This window comes from Hirundo rustica, chromosome 5 (genome assembly GCF_015227805.2).
Source record: "Hirundo rustica isolate bHirRus1 chromosome 5, bHirRus1.pri.v3, whole genome shotgun sequence".
Classification (NCBI taxonomy): domain Eukaryota; kingdom Metazoa; phylum Chordata; class Aves; order Passeriformes; family Hirundinidae; genus Hirundo; species Hirundo rustica.
The window spans coordinates 1,685,125-1,705,505 of NC_053454.1; the positions used below are offsets into that span (position 1 = coordinate 1,685,125).

General features: G+C 47.3%; 1 protein-coding gene across 10 annotated transcripts in view; it reads left to right on the plus strand.

The window, feature by feature from the left end:
- SLC4A11 (solute carrier family 4 member 11) overlaps positions 1–20,381 on the plus strand; it is a 94,848-nt gene that overhangs the window by 23,208 nt on the left and 51,259 nt on the right. For all 10 annotated transcript variants that reach the window (XM_040063603.2, XM_040063606.2, XM_058420490.1 and 7 more), the window contains 3 exons: positions 5,489–5,632; positions 14,561–14,607; positions 19,767–19,998. In XM_040063603.2, coding sequence (XP_039919537.1) covers positions 5,489–5,632; positions 14,561–14,607; positions 19,767–19,998 — 423 coding nt within the window. The remainder of the gene's footprint in view (positions 1–5,488; positions 5,633–14,560; positions 14,608–19,766; positions 19,999–20,381) is intronic.

The window sequence follows — 20,381 nt, forward strand, 5'->3', positions numbered from 1 at the left end:
AATCATTGTGGTTTACAGTTTTAGTTGGGTGGGAGACGGCTGTGGGTGCTGCTGGCTGGCTGCAGCCTTGCAGTTTTTCTTGTCTCTGAAATGCAGTCAGTTGTTGGGAAGGAAGGGGTTTTTCATGGCTGTTGTCATGCAAAACAAACCCCCGAACTTTGCAGTTTAACCTCAGCAGGGATGGGTAAAATTTAGGTGTGTATTTACCTGAAAGGCATGGTTATGTCAATGTAATTGCTCTCATTTTATAAAAAAAAAATAGAGAGAGAGAGATATTATTTTGGTAAGTAGGTGAGTATGCTGGAATCAGCCTGTGAGATGTGCCCACAAACTTGCTTTGGTTCATGTGGGAGTAGGGTGCTGTTGAAACCCTTTTTTTCTGGAATGCTCTGGAGATCGGAGAAGTGATAACTGTTGTACGAAGTTTTTCCAGGTCTCTCCTGAATCGTCCAGTTGCTCTCTCTGTGCCAGAGTTAACTGACTGGAGGGTTACCTAACCTATGGAGGCACCAGGAATCCGTGTTTTCTGTGCAGAGCGTAAAGGTCAGGATGGAGGTGGATGCTCCATTATTAATTGAGCTTCCTTTTGCACCCAAAGTTGGTGATTTGGGAGATTTCCAAGTGACACAGTGAATCGGAGCCTGCAGGGAGCGAAGCAAACCCTCCGAGAGCTGAGAGCTCAGGTTAATTAAAACTTTGTGCCTTTCTTGAAAATTAGTGTCTGTTCCTGGCTAGAGCAAGTTAAAAACCCACGAGGAAAAAATTAGGTGAAGATGGCTTTTTTTTTTTTTTAACTTACTGCCAGTATTATCACCAGTTTTTAGCTAGATAACAAGGATTAAATCTCTCTTGGGTTCCTTAAAACTCTATTACAGCCGAGCACTGGGATACTCAAAAGAACTAGGCTGGATTTTAGGGTAATGCCCCATGTCCAGTTGATGCTCCTTTACCTTTGAAAGCTATTGAATATACATTATTATCATTGATTCCTTTGACCTTCTGTACTTGACCCGTAATTCCTCTGAGAAAACGGATGCAAAAATGGTTCTTGGGCTCTTCCAAAACAATTTGCTGCTTTCTGTGCCTAAAAAACTCACTTGAGAAATCGGAAATGGCTTTTAACGTGACAAGCTGATAACATTGGATTGCCAATCATAGCTCAAAAAGCCTCTTTTAATGTAGTTTGAGGTTCCTGGCTTTCTGAGGAGAGTTTTTTGGAGGGGTAACTACCACTTGTGAAGAGGATGAGATGCAATTCCATGATTCTGGAAGCCTGGGCTTGGGTTTGACAGTGGGTGCTGCTATAAATGAGAACAGTTTTCCAGGCTTGGAAAGGATATTGCCTTGGAAATTGAGAGCAAAAATCAGTTGCTTCCAGAAAACTGCTCTGAGTCAGTGGCTTGTGCCTGCAGATGTTGGTTAAAGCTCCACAATTGGCTTTGTCACCTGAGACACTCCGAGAGGTCGTGCAGCGGCTGTGGCTGGAATAATTCCCATCAGCTGGGGTGTGAGAGGATGTTTTTAGTAATAAAGCTGCTTTTCTCCCAGGAAACTGAGCTTGATTGAGGTGTTTGGCTTTCCTGGAGAAGCCTGCAGCCCTTAAGCTGGGACTGCTGCTCCCAATTCAGCTTTTCCAGGGGATGTATCTGATGTGGCTGAGGCTGAGCTTCCTGCTCGCCGTGACTCTGCTGATTTTATTACCCCAGGTGCAGCTTCCAGGTGCCACCAGAGCAGCAGTGGGACACTCAATGCCACTTCTGATGGCAGCAGCTGCAGTCACTGCTGCTCCCTGCGGAGCCCTGGGCACTAAAACTCAGCTCCAAAGCGAAATAGCTGCAGGGCAGGCACCTTGTCAGAGCTGTGAGAGGGCTGAGAGCAGCGGGAGCTGGGAGATGAAGTGGAGCTGAGAATGTGAGGAGAGTGAAGAGAGAAGGATGGGGATGGAATCTTGGAGTGGTTTGGGTTGGAAGGGACCTTAAAGATCATCCAGTTCCACCCTCTTGCCATGGGCAGAGCAGGTTGCTCCAAGGCCCATCCATGATCTTTGGTGGATATTGGGATATTAGAGTACAGCAGGTCTGGGCCAGGGATGAACTGCAGAGGAAGGGGTGATGCTTTGGATGGGAATTGCCAGAGAAATCATAATTATTCCTTTTTTATTTATTCCCAGCACCTACATAAAATTGAGTTTATTTTCTGGTTATTCTGGTTTATTTTCCTGTTGCATAGTATGGGCTGAGGGAAGCCCTTAAGGTAAAGGAGGATTTAAGGTGAAAGCATCTGCTGCTTCTGGCTGCAGAGGATGAGGAGGGGGCTTTGTTCCTGCAGCACTGAAGGATGCTGTGTGCTCTCCTTAGTCTCGTGCACTTCCCATATTTTTCCATTTCTTTGCCATGAGATGAGTCCTGCAGGGTGGACTGAGGAGGATTATCCTGACTACAGTGTGTTCTTCACGGTGCAGGATCTGCACTGATCTGAGCCAGCTTTAACAGGCTGCTCTTCCAGCTCCTCCTCAGCCAAACCTCTTTTCTCCAGTGCTTTTAGACATGTTTTGGGCTGAAATGGCCCTTCCTGTGCTCAGAGCTCTGTCTGGCCTTGTCATTGGCACTTCAGCAAATGCTGCCTTCATCTGAAGGTGCCAACTTACGATGGTAAAGATGGGGGGAACACCAATTTGGACCTCTTAAACTCCCCCAGGAAATCTGATGCTAGTGAAAAGGTGTTTAACTCTGCCCTCTGTCTCTGAAGCAAATTCTCCTGACAAACTGGGACTTCCATGTGGAAACCTGATTGGTATCTGCACAAATTCTGCAACAGCCACCTCAGATCCTGCTCTGAACTTCTGCAAAAAAACCCCAAAACCATTAAACTTCCAGAGGAGCTGAACAGCTTCTGCTGTCGCTTGTGGCATCTGCTGCCCTTCAAGCAGCGGGGGTGGCACTCGGTGAACATCAGGGAATGAGGAGGGAAACAGCTGCCAGGGCTGGAGGCAGGGCTGGAGCTCAGAGGGAAGGTGCATCTGCCATGCCACAGAGCCTGTGTCACCTCGAGGTCATCCTGCATTTGACAGGCGTGAATTGCTCGTGGTTTCAAGATCCTGGCAGGCGAAATGGGCTGAAGGATTCCAAACAGAAGCGGTCTGAAGCCTGGAGGTGGTTCAGTGACAAAGCAGACACCTGTCTGGGAGTGCAGTTCCTGTCCAGCCCAGGTTGGGGATTATTTGCAAGCCGAGTGTTTTGTCCGTCCCTTGCCCAAGGGACGCGAGGCTCGGCTGCCTTTTGTTCTGCTCTTTCCTCCCCTAAATAGGGAGGAACAGAGGATGCTTCCCTTGCCAGAGTCCTCGCTGACCTCTGCCCAACCCTCTGATCCTACTCCACCCTTGCCCTTCTTCCAGCTCCTGGGCTGCTTCTCTCCTGTCTCCAGCCCTCTCTGTTTTCAGAGGCCGCCACTGCCAACCTCTTATCAATCCAGTTTCAATGGCTGAGGAGGGGAATAAAAAGTTTTCCCTGCTTGGCCTTTCCCTGTTTACCCATCGAATTCCATTAGGACAGGGAGGAAAAGCTCAGCCATGTTCAGAGCTGGGTGCTCAGGCCATCCTTACGTGTCTCCCATCTGACCCAGTGAGTGGGAAGGTTGGAGATGAGGCTCAAAACTTCCCTGAGGCTGCAGTTCTGGATGTGGTTGAGGTGGAAAAAGTCTTCGCCAGGCTGATTTTTTTTTCCTTTGCAGGGCTGCCCAAACTCTCCTGGCACTGTGGGGAATGTCAGCACAGTGGGTACTCAGCTTTGATGAGAGATTATGATGTCCAACATGCATTTTGGAGGAACCAACCCCCAATTTTGGGACTTAGTTTGTGATTAAGATACCTGTGGACTTTGTAGTACTTCTGATGGCAGCAGGCACCTTGTCCACCTGTTGTCCATCCCTCCAGGACATCCCTGCCACATCTGCCAGCAGAGATTTCCTATCTGGAGGTGCCCACCAGTGTTCAGATGTTTCCTGTACTTTTCCTCACCTCACGTTTTTCTGTCTGGACAAGTTTCCATCGTGCAGAGATGCAAACACCTAAGCTCTGCCAGCAGCAGAGGGTGGTATCCTCGGTGTGCTTTGTAAGATGGGGACAGCAGCACCCTGGATGCTTTTTGAAGCCTTCAGAACACTTCAGACAGGACTTATTCACATTTATTCCTGTCAAGCTGTGAGGTGAAGGAGGCAGAGATAAAAGGGGGGTTAATCTGAGGGTCTTTATCAGGTTTGCCACGCCTTTCATAAGCTGTTGAGGAGTCATCTGGAGGCTTGAAGCTCCTGCAGCCCCTTTGCACCCTCTGAGCCCTCTGAGGGGATGCTGAGCTCCACCAGCTCGTGGCAGGAAATGCTGCAGCCCTTGTCCTGTGTCACTGAGTTCCTGTTTGTGGCCTCCCTCCTCTGGGTTTGTGTTTTGTGGTAGAGAACTGTCGGCTTGATCCCTCTGAGGCAGCCTGTGCTGCTTTCAGCTGCTGCCTCCACATTTGCTTATATGAGGCTTTAAAAAAAGCAATCAATATTTTAGTTTCCATTCAAGCCTCTTGCCTTGAAGCTCCCCCTTTTCATTTCACTGTAGTGCCTAGAGCCAGCTAATGAAATATCTCCCTCCTGCTTCAAATTAAACATAAAAGACTTGTCAGAAGATGGGGAGAAGCTGCTGAATAATCCTGGTAATGTAAAAATCGACATTCTATAATGTCCCTAATTCTCCTAATTAAACATGATACATGAGTGTGCTACAAGAGTCCTCCAGCTGCTCCGTAATGAGATGTTGCAGGGACCACTTTGCTGTTGGATGAGGCTGGGTTAAACTCTAATTAAAGCCTTGCAAAAGGCTAAGGAGTTGTCTGGTATAATTAAGAAACTTGTCTCGCATTCTCAGTGCTGCCACCCCCAGTGACCTGCTCCTCTGCCCTGTGGGGACCTGTGGGTCCCTCTGTCCATATCAGGTCTCTCCTTGGAAACTTTTTTTTTTCTTTTCCCCCCCCTTTAAATTTTTCCACCCGTAGTTTCAAATTGCTGCGTCGCGGAGCAGCAGCGCGGCCTTGGGTCGCTGGAGGTCTCGGGTTCAGGGCGGGCTGGGGCGCAGCTCTTGGCTTTTGGTGGTGCTTTTGGTGGTGTTTTTTGGGCAGCCTTTTCATCCCGTGGTGGTTTTTACCTGAGGGGAGCACAGTGTTGGGGCTGGGCCTTGCTGTCCATGCCATTGGCATGAGGGAAGAGCCCCCAAGGCCACCCCAAAACATGCTGGGAGCCATTCCTTGAACTCCCCGGGCCTCACGGGGCCTCAGAGCGGCCCCTCACAGGACCCTGGCGGCGGCAGAGGCCTCGCCAGCCATGGACTCGGACTCGGACTCGGAGTCAGAGTCAGAGTCGGAGTCGGAGTCAGAGTCGACCTCTTCCTCCCAGCCCATGGAGTCCAAGGAGAGCCTGCAGGCCTCTCATGACACCCCCATCTCGTTGTCAGGGTACCTCAAGTGCGACACGGACGATGCGAAGGAGGAAGGGGCGAGCGAGGAGCTCTTCGATGGCGTCAACTCCACCATCGTGTCCGGGGACAGCATCCGCTTCTTCGTCAACGTCAACCTCGAGGGTGCTCCCAGTGCCACCGGTGAGTGACCCCCAAAAATGGGGATGAGAGGTGGGGCTTGTTCCTGGTGTGGGATTTCATGGATGGCAGTGGGTTGGAAGGGACCTTAAATGTCATTTCTTTAAGGGTAGCAACACCTTCCACCAGGCCGGGTTGCTCCAGGCCCCGTCCAAGCCATCCTTGAACCTTTGCTTCTGGCACAAATATCTTCAAGGATATTTGCTTGATATCCTCAGTACTGCCTGTGATAAATGGTGAAGGGAGGAAGATAGCCAAGCTGTTCACCAAAAACTTCTGTTGTTTTCTGTTTCGTTTTGTACACAATTTTGAACTTTTTTTTTCTTCTGCACAAAATCAAACAAAATCCCGTTCACCTAATTTGCCATGAAAACCGGTGCTGATCTTTAGTGAATCCTTTGAAAAGTAAAGCTGGAAGAGGTAGGGAGCACAGATCTAAACTGAGATCCCACTTAGTGCCAAGCTGGGTCTGAGAAACAGGTTTTAGGAGAGGACAAATCAAGTCATACAGCTAAAGGGGTTTTTTTGGTGGCTGGTGGCTGTGACAATCTTGCTTAGCTGTAGCAACCATTTAATCTTTCTAGAAAATGTTTTCAATTATAGTAAGATAAGTAGTTTTGGAGTTAGACAAAACCTTCTTAATTCCCTGAAAGTGTTCAGGGCTGGGTTGGAGGGGGCTTGGAGCAACCTGGGATGGTGGAAGGTGTTCTGCCCACAGAAAGGGGGTGAAATCTTTAAGGTCTTTTCCCACCATTTTCTGAAAGCTGGATTTTGTGGGATGTGCATGGGAAAATGCAGCTCTCAGGCACTGCAGGAGCCTGGGTTTGTCCCAGCAGCTGGAGCCTGTCTGTGTGGGCACTGGCTGTTTTAGAGGTTAAATGCACAGGCTCTGGATTATTCTTGGTCAGAGTGTTGGAGAGTCCTTTCAGTTTGTTAAAAGTTTTTTTTTGGTTACATGCAAATCCCAATTGATCTGCAGTGAGCTGTTACTGGGAATGGTGATGCAGATTAGGCACGGCCTGGACGCCTGTTTGACGATCTTGGTGTCTGCTTTTTGACTCTTAAGTGATGGCTTGAACTTAGGAATAATATCCAGCAATTTCCAAGCCTGTGATTTTACAAATGCCATCTTAATTGAAAGATTTAAGGGAGCTGTGCTCTGCTATGACAAGTCTGGACTCAGTGCCATGGGGTGCATTGTTTGGGGATGAGGAATGCAAGTGCTGTGGATTCTTCTGCATTGGAAGAAGTTCACTTTCCTTGTGTGTCCTCCTGGGCTTTTTTTTTTTGTTTTCCCTTCCATTCAAAACAGGACAAAAAAGGCTTCATTATTTCCCTGAAGCACTGCTGTTTGTGCTGGTGCTATTCGTTGTATCCTTTTATTTTTCAGCTGAGATGTTTAGGATTTTTAAGGAAAAGTGGATTTCTGGTGTGCTGGGGTCCTGTTTCAAATGGAAGGCTGGAGATTTTTAAAAGGAGCTTCAGGCAGAGCAAAAGAGAGCAAAAGTTCAAACTTTCAGTAAGGGCATATGTGAAAAAAAGATTTATTTTTTTTTTCTCCCATTGCAACATCAAAAAGACCCAGGTAGCCAAAATCCAACTTCTTCACTGTTAGGCAAAGAATTCATCAGAGTCCAGGTGTTGGAGCCGTCTGGGCTATCAGTTCCTTTACAGAGATGGTTTGACTGGAGTTTCTTCCAGGCTGGATTTTATAGACATCAAATCAGTCTGTGGCTGCACAGGGCACAGCTGATCCTCCTGGAGGGGTGGCTGAGGGTGGCTGAGATGAGCCCCTTAAGCTCTTCCCAGAGAAATACCCTGAACTTCTGAAAAAAATACCCAATTCCCAAGCTGAGGTTTAATTATGCTAGAGCCAAGGTGTGTCTGGGAGTGAATTGTTCCCTGTTCAGAAATCCCCTTCCATCGCGGCCGCTCTTTGGAAGCTTTGGGAGGTTTGTTGTTAATACTCAGGCTTTGATTTCCTGGAACAAAGCTGGAACTGAACCTTTGCATGGACTGTCCAGGGCGAGACAAGCTGGAAATAAAAGTAGGGTTTCTCCAGGCAGAGGCCCCAAGCACCTCATTTCCTACCCCTGGGGAGCTGGTGCACCAGGATCCTACACAATCCCCTGCTGCTCTGAAAACACAGAGGAAAACCAAGCATGAGAATGGAATCTTTGCATCCTCATCTTATTTTCCTGTGTTCTCCAAACTGGGTGAAATGTTTAAGGCAAGATGTGCTCTCTTGGCTGAACGTGGTGCCCAAACTCTCTCCTGCTGGAGACTTTTTTGGGTCAGCTGCTGTGGGGTTGCTGCCCACCTTAATGTAGGGCTAAAAGATCCAAAATTCCCATGTAGGGAGGGGATGAGTTGGAACCTTGGGATGCAGGTGCTGGCAGGCAGTGAAGGTGGAATTACAGAAGCAGTGACAAACTCTTCCTCATCCTGTTGAGCTGTTCCTCTCTGTGTGATGTGTGTACAGCTCTCCATGAGCGTAATTGGATGCTCTCCACTCTAATTCTGTTTTGAAAAGATCACTGTGTGGGATTAAGCTTTGAGCCAACAGAACACAGCACGACCCATAAAACTCCAACAATTGACCATTGACATGAAATATTGGGCTTTGTGCACAGGTGTGTGCAAAACAGGATGGCTTGAAGAAATCTGGGGTTTAAGGTATGGCCTGTCTTATTTTTAATTAATATTGGCTGCCTTTGCAGGGAATACTGAGCCCAAAGCAGTGCAGATGCCTGAGCACCAAAATGCTGCTCAGTAGTCACATTTGGGTCATTTCTCCTGGGTGTTTCAGTGCTTCCTTGCATTAACTGATGAAAGGTTTTGGTTTTTTTAATTCTCTTCTGCTTTTCATCCTTGTAGCTTGGATTTTGGTGGTAACATTTGTTTTCAGCAAATGTTCATAGCTCTGACAGGAAGGTGGGTGTTTGTCTGAAGCTGGAGGCTTTTGGACCTGGGATCTGCATTTTTGGGGGAAGATCAGGGTGGTTTTTAGGTTGAGGGTTTTTCTGAAGTCACAATAAATGCTTGCAAGTAAAATCACAGAGTTGTTTGGGTGGGAAGTGACCTTTAAAGGTCATCTAGTCCAACCCCCCTGCAGTAAGCAGGAATGTTTTCCACTACTCCAGTTTACTCCAAGCCCCATCCAACCTGGCCTTGAACACTTCCAGGGATCCAGGGGCAGCCACAACTTCTCTGGGCAACCTGGGCCTCACCACCCTCATTGTAAAATGATTTCTTTTTCAGGTCTAATCTAAATACCCTCTCTGTCACTGGGAAGCCATTCCCCCTTGTCCTGGCACTCCAGGCTTTTGTCCAGGAAAGCTTTATCAGCAGCACACCTGGAATTAAATCCCTGCAAATAAATACAGCAATTTTGGTTTAGGCTGGGCTTTAAATTTAATGGACAGGTGATGCAAGTGAGTCTTTGGAATATGTGGGGACACATCCTTGCCATCAGTCACAGCGTTCTTATCTCTTTGGCAGCTCCCTTAAGTCAGCCAGGCATATATTTTCATCATTTGGGTCTTGGTGTTTTTTTTCAGTTTTAGATTTTAAAACAATCATTTGGATCTCGTTCTTGTAGTTTGGGGTTTTAAAACGGTTCTTTGGATGTTGTTTTGTAGTTTGAGGTTCTGAAACAATTCGCCTTCTCCTTACCCACATTGCAGGAGGGGTTTGCACGGTATTTTCTTAAATTTAGGCCAAATTTATCAGGGATTTGTGGAGCTGTAGCTGCTTAACTTTTCCCACTTGCAGCTGACGTTCAGACTGGTGATTTTAGAGGTGCCTCCAGCACTTTTGGGGAGAACAAGATGAACTCCTGACAGCAGCGAAAAGCCAATTGGAAAGCAGGATGTGGCCCTGCTGGGGTGTGGGGGGGGAAGCAGCGGAACACGAATTACGCTTCAGGAGAAATTAAAGGCTGTTCCACCCTGCGGACAATTGATCATTCCTAGATACAGAGAATCAACAGTTTCCTGTATCCCGCTCCAGAGGCACACACGTGCACACCCGCCGCCGCTGCTCCCGGCAAAACACGGCATCCAAGTCCTGGCCCGGCCACTGCCCAGATGACTTTTTGCTTCAAGGGGACGAGGAGAAAAGCTGGATGCTGGCGCCAAGGATATTCCAGGGAGAGTAGCGTCCAGAGACAAGTGGTCTGGGCTTGAATGGGTATCACTCTGCACACAATAGTCACATTTCCTCACATTAATACCAAGGTCCTTTTTATGTCTCGAGGCACAATGCTGACCCACGCGTTCCATCTGATAACTCCTGTTTTAGCAGTTTGATGTCAGAGTGGGATGTTGGGCTCCCGAGGCTTCCTACCCTCTAATGGAAAGTGGATATACCGATTGTGTGCCGGGGAGGGGACGGCCTCCCTCCGAATTTCCTGACGAGGGTGTTTTCAAAGCGCTGCTTAGGAAGCCGAGGGAGGTGTGGGGGGAGCACGGGTGGTTCTGCACGGAGGCAGCGGCCTCCCTTCTCCATGCTTCACCTTGGTCCTGTGGAGCTGCTTCCCGTGGGATTTAGTGTGTGAAAAAAAATTCACGTCTTCCCCCTGCCCCAAATTGATCTGCAGAACCTACCACAGGTGGGTTTTTTCGTGAAAAAAAGTCACACCTCGTCCCTGGTCATGCTCTGTGCTGTCCCCACTCTTCCCAGTTCCCACCCAGGAGTGTGGGGGATGGCTCTTCGCCTGCCTTGACGTTTTTGCTGCTCCAGAATCCTCATTCCCACCTGACTTTGACCTGGGGATTTGTGGGATGAACCCGGATGATTTCAGGCTCTTTTGTTTCAGCTCAGTCCTTCACCTGTTGTGGGAATGTGGGATGATGAGGGCACAGTTATTTACCTAACAACATTTAACCAAAATCACTCAAATCTGATGGTGATGAGTCCAGGCTTAGGACAGCAAAGCAAAGAATCCCTGTGAGATCCTCTTTGTGCAATCCCTCACTGCCAGTGGTGTGTTAGAGGTGTCACCACTGCTCCTGACAAACTCCTGTCATACCACCTGATGATGGGGTTTTATTTAAATATTTTTAAGGCAGATTTGAAAAGCAGAACAGTTTTTTCTGCTGGCAGTGTGGTTCGACACAAGTGGCTAAGTTTTAGATTTGGGCAGACCCCTGATAAAAAACAAAGATAAAATAGATTTTTTTTGTTGTTTTTTTTTTTGGTAATACTCTCCCCAAATCTTAAATGCTTCCACTCACACCAGATCCTTGATATTTTTCAGGGAAAAACATGGAAGTTCTCAGATAGTATTCTGCTCTGATTTATTTTACTGTGCTTATATATTTACTGTGAAAATGTACCAGGGAGTGTGTGTAGATCTAAAGAAATATGCACAGCCAAAAAGCTCTTTTTCTCTAATTTCCACTCCTTTTATCCCCCCCCAAAATACTATCTTAAGATACTGCAGGCATCCAGTGCTGGCGTTGCTCCAAAGGCTTTTGGATCTTCTCAGGTGTTAAGGGCAGCACTGGGGACCTGAATGAGGAAAAGGATGGAAAGGAATCCTGGGTGAAAGGAGATCTCTTAAGGCAAAAGGTGAAAAGCCTTAAACTTTGGTGTATGACATTCAGGGGTTTGTTTTCAGGTTTGCATGGCAGATGTCATTACCTAAACAGGGAGTAGAGGGGAAGCAAGGAGGGGATTTTGTTTCTCTGGGTTGCTCTTGGGGATTTTATTAGGGCAGCTGGAATGCAACTGAGCAGATAAACTTCCAAGAATTAAATCTCATTTGTGTTGAAATTAGATGGTGCCTGTTTGGAGAATAGTGGGAAATAAAAAGGAGAGGCAGGGCCCTGAGTGTGCCACGAGTTCTGATGTTGACAAATCCTCGGCGCTGTCACAACTGAACTCCCTGAGAGTCGCTCGTGGCATTCCCAGTAATGCTCCGTGCCTGCGTGCACGCAGCCCAGAAATTCGGGATGCGCGTGGCGCCTTGATGTGCCTGCCAGGGGATGTCGGGGATGCGTTGCTGACTTTTTGGCTTTTCCCTTGGGCAGGACCTGGAGCAGAGCCCAACAGATAAGCTTGGCCACCCCTGGCAGCTCTCCCTCAGCTGTGTGTGAGGACACACAATAATGCCCCTCGCTCACTCGCTTGCCTAAAATAGGCTTTTACTGCCTGCTCTGTCTGGCAAGGAGGGCCACAAAAATAGGCATGAAAATTTCACGTGGTCCCAACCTCCTCGTAGGGTTTCGTTGCGCTTGATTGTGACGTTCAGGTGTGCAATCTCAAATTACTGAGATTTTCAAGTTACTGCTCTTGGCAGTAAGACTTGGCTGAGGAGATTGATGGGGAGTTTCTTGCAGGGTGTATCCCATGTCACATGTATCCATGTCAGCCCCATGAAGGGCTGCTCTGTGGAGGTGCAAGGGCCAAGGGTGTTGAATCTTTTTATCCCCTCCTTGGCTGGAGGGAGGCAGGGATGGCGCTGTGGAGGAGGAGAAGATGAGTGGCAGGCTGGTGGTGGTTGGACTTGAGCCTTGGATGTGTCTTGGGCAACCTCCTGCAGGGTTTGATCTCACATTGCCCGGCAGGAAATAAAAGGATATTTAACATGAACGAGGCAGAATAGCACTTGGGACATCTCTGTGTATTTTTCCCTTCCCTCTGTCATGTTTCAGTGGATTCGCTGCTATCCCTGAGTGATGTTGTAGCACTCCAGTGAGCATTTAAGGTACCAGCCCAGAGCCATATCCATCCATCTCCCTGCCTGGATTAAAGCAGTGTTGTTGGGATGAATGATGAATGAGGCTCTGGGCTTTCCAAAGTGCCACCTCCATACCCAGAACAGCTTTTTTGAGAAGTTTGAAAGATCCTGCTCCAACAGATGTAATGAGATGTTTTTACTTGTGTTGATAGAGCGGCACTTGGTGCTCCTCCAGCTGGGTACGTGAGAGGGCTGTCAGCTAAGATTGATACACCTTGAAAATGATAAGAGGAACCAAGAGTTGCTGCCTGATAAAAGCACAACAAGAATTTCTGCTCCCTTTCCATGTATCCATGAGGACAGGCTGCAGCTCTCTCTTCAGCATGTGCCTGCTATTGTTCAGGATTGTGGGTGTTTTTTTGTCTCTCCCAAACTATTTCTTGCAAAAGCAGATAAACCAAAACATTTTCTCCTCAATGAATATTTATGGGCTTCCAAATCTCCCCGCATACTTCTGCATGTGTAATTAGGCTGGAAGTTGGGTAAGTGAGCATTGGAGAACTACAAATGTGAGAGCCTGGGGAAAATGCTTGATGTTTCTGGTTTATTTGGGTGCTTTCTTTTTAATAATAAATTGCACTTTTTAGATGAAACAGCTTGTGTTTTCCAAAAGGCGTGTCAAAAGCAGGAATAATTGGGGCTGTTGCAGCAGCAGACTTGTCTGGTTAAGCGATTCTTTTAATCACATGTGCAGCATCCAAGTGAAATTTGGAAGAAGTTGGGTGATGTAACCGAAGCATCTGAACCACTTCATTTTGTTTAGGGGGAGATGAAGTCAATTCTCTCCCTGTTTTCTACAGCTCTGCTCCCACTTTGAGTTGGAGCCTTTGAACCCCGTCGAGGGCAAGACTCAAATTTCTGTTTGATCAGCAATGATTTTGATTAAAGCAGCTTTCTGCATGCAGAGGATAATTGCTTTTTTTGTGGAGTTCTGGAGTTTTAACATGAGTTGCACCCTCATATTATTTTTTGGAGAGTAGCAGAGCTTGGCTTGAAGGTGCATGGCCAAGTCATGGGATTGCAGCAGCTCCTATAGGTTAGGATTTGGAAGTAGACATCTGGAAAGGAAACAAACCCCTCATCTGAATAACTGTAACTCCGTGTTACATCTCTGTAGTTTTCCACAGCTTGTCCTCTGGAAAAGTTTTGGTCTTCAGTGGTTTTTTTCCATGCTGCTTCTGTGCTCATTTGAATTAAAGCCGTTCACGTGTTTCATTTTGGTAGCAGCTCAGGCTTGGGGTTTTTTTTTTTGAGAACCTAAGGAGAAGGATGCCAGGCTGGAAGTGTTCAAGGCCAGGTCGGATAGGGCTTGGAACAACCTGGTCACGTGGAAGGTGACCTCGATGGTCTTCAAGGTCCCTTCCAATCCAAACCATTCAGTGATTCTCTGCTTAAAAAGTACCTGTGGGACAAATAATGCCATAGGGAGGCTACCTTGCCTACAAGTAGTGTGCTTTTGGCAAATTCAGCTTCGGTTTGTTTTATTTTGTAGCTGATACCCAAAAAATGCTTTGTAGATACTCTAAGAAAACATTATTGTTGGCACTTGGAAGTTTGAAGTGGGAATTTCCCGGGTTCCCCCATCCTGTGTATTCAATGACATTTACTAGTCCCTAAACAGCAGTTTTCTTTCCCAAGAGCTGTGTTGCTTTCTCCTCAGATTTATGGAGGCAGTGTGGTGAGTTGACAGGACATTAATGTGCTCATCTTGGAGTCACTGCCTGCGATCCCTTGGAACTGCCTGGCTGCTATTGTTGACTCCTTAACGAGGACAAGGAGGGTTTCCAAACGAGAGTGACTCATGAGATCGTAGCCTCAATCTATCAAACAACGATGCATTGGATTAAATGATTACTTCAAGGATTAGGAGTTAGATTTTTGGGGAGGTGGAGAGGGAGGGAGAGAAAGGAAGAGTAAAAATACGCCAGAGTTACAAAAACCTGGCCAAAAAAAGCTGCAAGACACAATCCCCTAGTGATCAGATAATGCCAGTGCTGTGCTTGGTTCATGCTTCCAAAATGGGAGATGTTGTAAAAACTGAATCTCTGCTTTTCTCTAGAGATCATCCCCTGCCAAGAGAGTGATGCTTCACCTCCTCCTGAGCCTCCTGCTCGGCTCCTGCTGCCTGTCAGGTACCTCTGGTAGTAACACTCTTCTGATGTGTTTTTTTTTTTCCCTCTTTCCAGCTGAAAGTGAAGGTGCTGGCTGCGTGTTACTGCACACATCAAGGAAGGTGAGTAGAGATGCTGTGTGACCAATTTGGTTTTTTCATTGTCCAAAAGTACAGAAAAGGATCATGAAACACACTGAGGGGCTGCTTGTCACTGGACTAAGCAAAAGGCATTTAAATGTTTCTTCTCTTGAATTCCTCTCCCTTTCTTTAAACCTAAAAAGCCACGTGCCGCTCATTCTCCAAACAATTTCTCTGTAATTCTGATTGTTCCACTGTTTTTTGTCCCAGACACTTCCTTGACATGTTAATTCATCACTTTCTCTTTTGCAGCTGCCTCCGCAGGGATCCAAGTGTGCGCTGTAGGGATCTGGGCTGCTGGGCTCCTCTGGAGCTGGGAGCAGACATGGCTGGAATTTGGTTCCCTCTTTATTCCAGCTAATCAGTCGTTCTTCATGAGGTTCAGCAGGAGTGATATCCCTGGAAACAAGCAGGCTAGGAGGAGGATTAGGAGCCCACACTTAGTTTACACTTGCTCCTGAGACTGTAACTCACTAATAAGGTGAAAGTGCAAAAAAAAACCAAAAACCAAACTTGTATAGGCTTTATTATTCCAAACTTTCAACTATGGAAGGGCACAGAAAGTACTCAGAGAGGAATTGGGTTGGTGTTTTAATGACTTCCCTGTGAGGGTGCTGAGGCCCTGGCACAGGGTGCCCAGAGCAGCTGTGGCTGCCCCTGAATCCCTGTAAATGTCCAGGACCAGGCTGGAGGGGGTTGGAGCACCCTGGGATGGTGAAGGTGTCCCTGCCTGTAGCAGGGGTGGCACTGGCTGATCTTTGGTCTCTTCCAAACCAGCCCACTCTTTATTTCTCTGCATCTGTATTTAGTACCATGTGAAGTTTTTTTCTTTAGGGTTGTGAGGCTTGTGGTACATTAAGTTGTCTTGACTTCCTGCCTGAGGGCTGGAAGGAGTGGCTATTGTCATGGGAACTTGTAGCATCACTGATCCTGGTAAATCACAGAATCGTTTAGGTTGGAAAAACTCTCTGAGGTCACCAAATCCAACCATTTCCCCAGCACTGCCAAGGGCACCGCAGACCCATGTCCCCAAGTGCCGCATCCACACTGCTTTTAAATCCCTCCAGGGATGGGGATTCCACCACAGCCCTGGGCAGCTGTGCCAGTGCCTGAGGTCTTGGATTTCAGGCTTTGTTGCAGGTTGTAACTTAAGGTTTTAGTTTGTGTAGCCTTGCAAGCTTTGGGGGCTTTTTAGGGAATCCCAGAGAGCTCTTTAATTCTGCTTTGCTTTAGGCCTCTTAAAACAGCTCAAATCCTGAAAAGATACTTCAGAAAGCTGAATTAGTAGTGGGATGAAAATGTGTGATAGCTTTAGAAACCTTTTCCCCAAGTTAATAAAAAAAATCCAAAGCAAATAAAACCCAAAGAAAACACTACCCAAAACAAAACCACCACCACCAAAAAATTTTAAACATTGTTTGGTATAGAATCATGGAAAGTTAAAATAAGCTATTCGATGTTCAGGAATGAAAATGTCTTTATCCCTAATTTGTCTTGTCTAATCCCAGTGCCAAGGTTCTCAGTCATACACACTTGACTGAAAGTAACCTGAGAACTTAATCACTTAAAAGTGCAAATTCTAAGCCCAAATGCAGGATCTGCCTCTGATAAGAAATAGTTGGAAACTTCTAACTCATAAGTGTCTCTTCTATTTTGTTTTTCCTTTTCAGAGCTGTAGGATTCTTGCTTTTTCTGGCCTACAGTTCATGCTTGAGCGTTTTAGTGTGCTCTGGAGCCACAAATACCAGAGAGCTTTTGCAGGGCTTGAGAAAAAGATACTTTTGCCAGTTTTTCCCTCTGGGGAGGATGAATGGAAATTTTGTGCTTCAAATGCAAAGGAAATTGGGACCTGACTCATGGAGGAGATAGCTCCAAGTGTCTGGGAAGGGGGAATCACCAGCAGAGAAGTGAAAAGCTTTGTCTGAAGAGGCTTCTCTGTAGGTTATCCCTGTCTGTGGTGGTAGCTTGCGGTTCTGGAAGGGCAGTTTGTGTCTCAGGCAAGTTGCTATCCAGCAGGGCACTTGGTGGGCAGGAATAAGGGTTTCTCCACACAGGTTGAGCTATTTAATCACCGTCACAGAGTGGTTCTGAGACAGTTGGCCCAAGGGACCATGGCAGCAGCTCAGGCAGGGCTCTGCTCAGGAGAACGGGATTTTTTGGATGCCACAAAAAATTTGCCAGTGACTCTAAGCGGTGGTGTCAGCTGAGCAGCCAGCCAGGAGAGAGCTTGCATTTCGAGCCTTGTTGGTGAGTTAGAATTTGTGATTTTGGCCTGCTTGAAGTCAGGGGAGGCTGTTTCAGTGTTTCCCCCCTTTTTTGGCACAACAGCCTCTGTTCCTGTCACGGTGCAATGTGAAGCTTTACAATCAAGGTTGCCCAGAGCTGTTCAAATGGCTCTTGGGTAGCTGGCTTGGGTTTCTTCCTAAGCAGTTTCCAGCATCGAGTTTCCAGCATCGAGTTTCCTGGTGTGACTTGACTATCCAGCTAAAAATATTAGTGAGGGAGCATTCATTAATCTCCCCTGAAGCCAGCGGGGGTCCTGGCTGGAACAGTTGTGCCTGAGCTGACGCTGAGGCTTTGCTGTGCCAGTGCTTCCAGTAATTTGATTTTGGTGTGTCTCAGGGAGTGATGGATTTCTCTCCTTTCATGGTGGCTGCTTGTCTTGTGATGTTCAATGTGCATAAAGCCTCTTTAAGCTCAGGGAGTAGATTTAGATGGGGTGTTAGAGATGCTCCCTTGTGAGGGTGGGGAGGCCTTGGCACAGGGCGCCCAGAGGAGCTGTGGCTGCCCCTGGATCCCTGGAAGTGTCCAAGGTCAGGTTGGATGGGGCTTGGAGCAAGCTGGGATAGTGGAAGGTGTCCCTGCCCATGGCAGGAGTTGGAACAGGATGAGCTTGGAGTTCCCTTCCAGCCCAAACCATTCCATGACTCTATAATGCCTTCCCGAATCCTAGGGAGTGATAATGATAAATGGGTGATAAATATGAGTCTTCCCCCTATCTCCTGTAAAGGACCAACAGCAGGGAAATGAAACAGCAGTGAGGCATGCAAAGTTATTTTCCCAAGGCATTGCTTGAAGCCTGTGGCTCAGCTGGAGCTGAATCCTCCTGCCTTGCAATGAGCTGATGCTGTCAAGCACAGCTCACTGCAGGATCAGCATTGATTGAGATGAACTGGGGCCTTCAACCGACCTGAAGGGAGCTACAAGAAAGAGGGGAGAGATAATTTACAGTAGCCTGGAGTGACAGGACAAGGGGAAATGGCTTCAGACTGAAAGAGAGTAGGTTTAGATTTGATATTAGGAAAAAATGCATCATAGGGATGGTGAGGCCCTGGCACAGCTTGCCCAGGAAGTGTCCACGGCCAGGCTGGAATGTGCTCTGAGCACCTTGGGCTAGTGGAAGGTGTCCCTGCCCATGGCAGGGGGTTGGAACTGGGTAATCTTGATGGTCCCTTCAACCCAAACCATTCTGTGATTCTGTGATCTGGGCAGATAATGCACGTGAATGTCTTTGATTAGTTTTTTGCTGTCCCTCAACTTTCTCCTTCTGCCCTTTTGCTTCTGGTTGCTTCTCTCGTGCAGAAGTTGGTGACACAGAGCCACCTTTGCTATTTTGAAGCCTCTTGTTACAGGTGTGTGTTAATCTGCTCTCTATTTGAGACAGACTCACTGCTTGCACTTGTGAGGTGGAGCTGTAGCTGTGTCCCTGTCTCCTCTCCTACGAGCAGATGGTTCCAAAGCCTTGGGGGTGGGAGCTGAAACGCTTCAGAGAATCCTCCCTCTCAAGGATGCTGTGGAAAGAGTGATTGATGCAAAGTAAAACAGTGCTAATTGCAATGGATGTGTACTGACAACTTGATAGTTGCTGTGATAATTACAGTAATTAGAGAGATGTTGGCATTTTTTTGCCTATGTCTATAAATGGAAAAGGTAAGAGAGAGTGCAGGGAAGGAGAGGAGCCGTGAGTGAAGCTCTGGGATAGCCCTGTACCCTGGGGGGAACATGGCATGGTCCTGACTGTGGGGGCAGCTGAGGGTCAGATTTGTAAAAGCAATTCAGGGTTCGGTTCTTCCTGAGCTTGAGGGGAACTGAGGGTTTCGCTGTCTCTTGGCAATCTGGTTCTCAGCATCACAAATTCAACCTGGCAGCTTTCCCATCGGAAGGAACATCCATGGAAGAGTGCAGTTCCTGTTTCCTCACTCAGGCTGTAGAAGGAGTGGGCCAGGACTGCCAGCCCTCCTTGTCCAGTGCTCTGTGTGTGGATTTCCAAGGACTGTGCAATGGGAGTGAGGCATTTGTAGTTTGATCACTCAGTTAATTACCTTCACAGCTGACAGGAACAGAAAGGAGTTAAGGTTCTGGAACACACTGGGGCTGTCTCGAACACTCTGGGGCTGTCTCTTCCATCTCAAGGCCAGTAAGTCTGGGACAGCAGAAGGAACCAGCAGAGAGCTGGGATAATTTCAGCCTCGTCTGTCTTTTTTTCATTATTGCTTTAAAGCTAAATCCACAAAGGAAGAAAACTTCCACGGAAGTGGAAAGAACAGAAATTTACCAAATGTTAGAAAAGGTGCTGGGCTGGATGGCATTCCCCACCTCCCACTTCAGGCTCCCTCACTGGGAGCACTGCGGACAGATGGTTGCCAGTTTGAGGACAACTGGGTTCACTTGGCACTGAGATTCATACTGGTAATTTTTCATGCTGCTGAGCTCAGTGTCCATTTCTCTCAAATAAATTTGCCACATTTTTTCAAACTTCCTGTGTTACTTGAACCTAAAGAAGATTTTTAATGCTACCTCAAGTATTTTTGCTTTCAGACCAACTTATTCTACTTTATTCTAGGCTAAAAAAAAACCAACAAAAACAAAACCATAGAAAAAACCTTTTTTTTTTTTTTAAATTATGCTTTAATGTCAGGGTATAAATGGTACCTGGGCATTCACCTGTGGGCACACTGTTAGGATAAAACTTAAACCTTACATGTATTAATGCATAAAATACCCTTTCTCCTGTGATGTGAGTGGCTGGTAGAATCCTTGGTTGGGTGGTAACCTCAGCAAAGCTGCTTGTGAAGGACCCAAATTCTACTTTGCTGGTGTTGTGTACAGCTGTCTCATGCTCTGAACTTTTCTCAACACAGTACCTGAAATTAAAGAATTTTGAGGAGGAAGTCAGAGCCCAGCGAGACCTGGATGGCTTCTTGGCCAGAGCCAGCATCATTCTGGATGAAACAGCCACGTCCTTGGACGATGTTCTCCGGGAGATGCTGAAACACTTCGCCGAGGATCCTGAGAACATGGAGCCGAGCTGCAACTTCGAAAAAATCATGAACACTTTATTCACAGATTCAGGGACCCCACGGGAAGGGAACGGTAATCAGCTCTTGGTTTGCTCTGGCTCTTGGTTTGGTGGGCTGTTGTTGATTCATTTGCCATCCTTGCCGTGGCGGGGTGTTGGACACTCACCTCATGGTCCCCAGGCTTGCACGTTGCATGTGATGCCGTGGGTTGATTTTTTTCCCATGTCACTCAGAATGAAGGGCCTCATTTCTCCAGGGTTTTTGTGTTTTGGTGCAGTCTTGCTTGCCCCTGTTTCATTAAGATCACCTATCGTGGCGGTCTCTGGGGTGAGGAGTCAGCAGCACTGGGATGTCTTGTCTGCGTGGACGCTTTTGGTTTGCTTGTCCTCAGACAACGCTTTTCAGCCAAGAGACTCTTGCTGGTGTCTGATCAGCAGTGGCTCCTTTGCCTTGTGA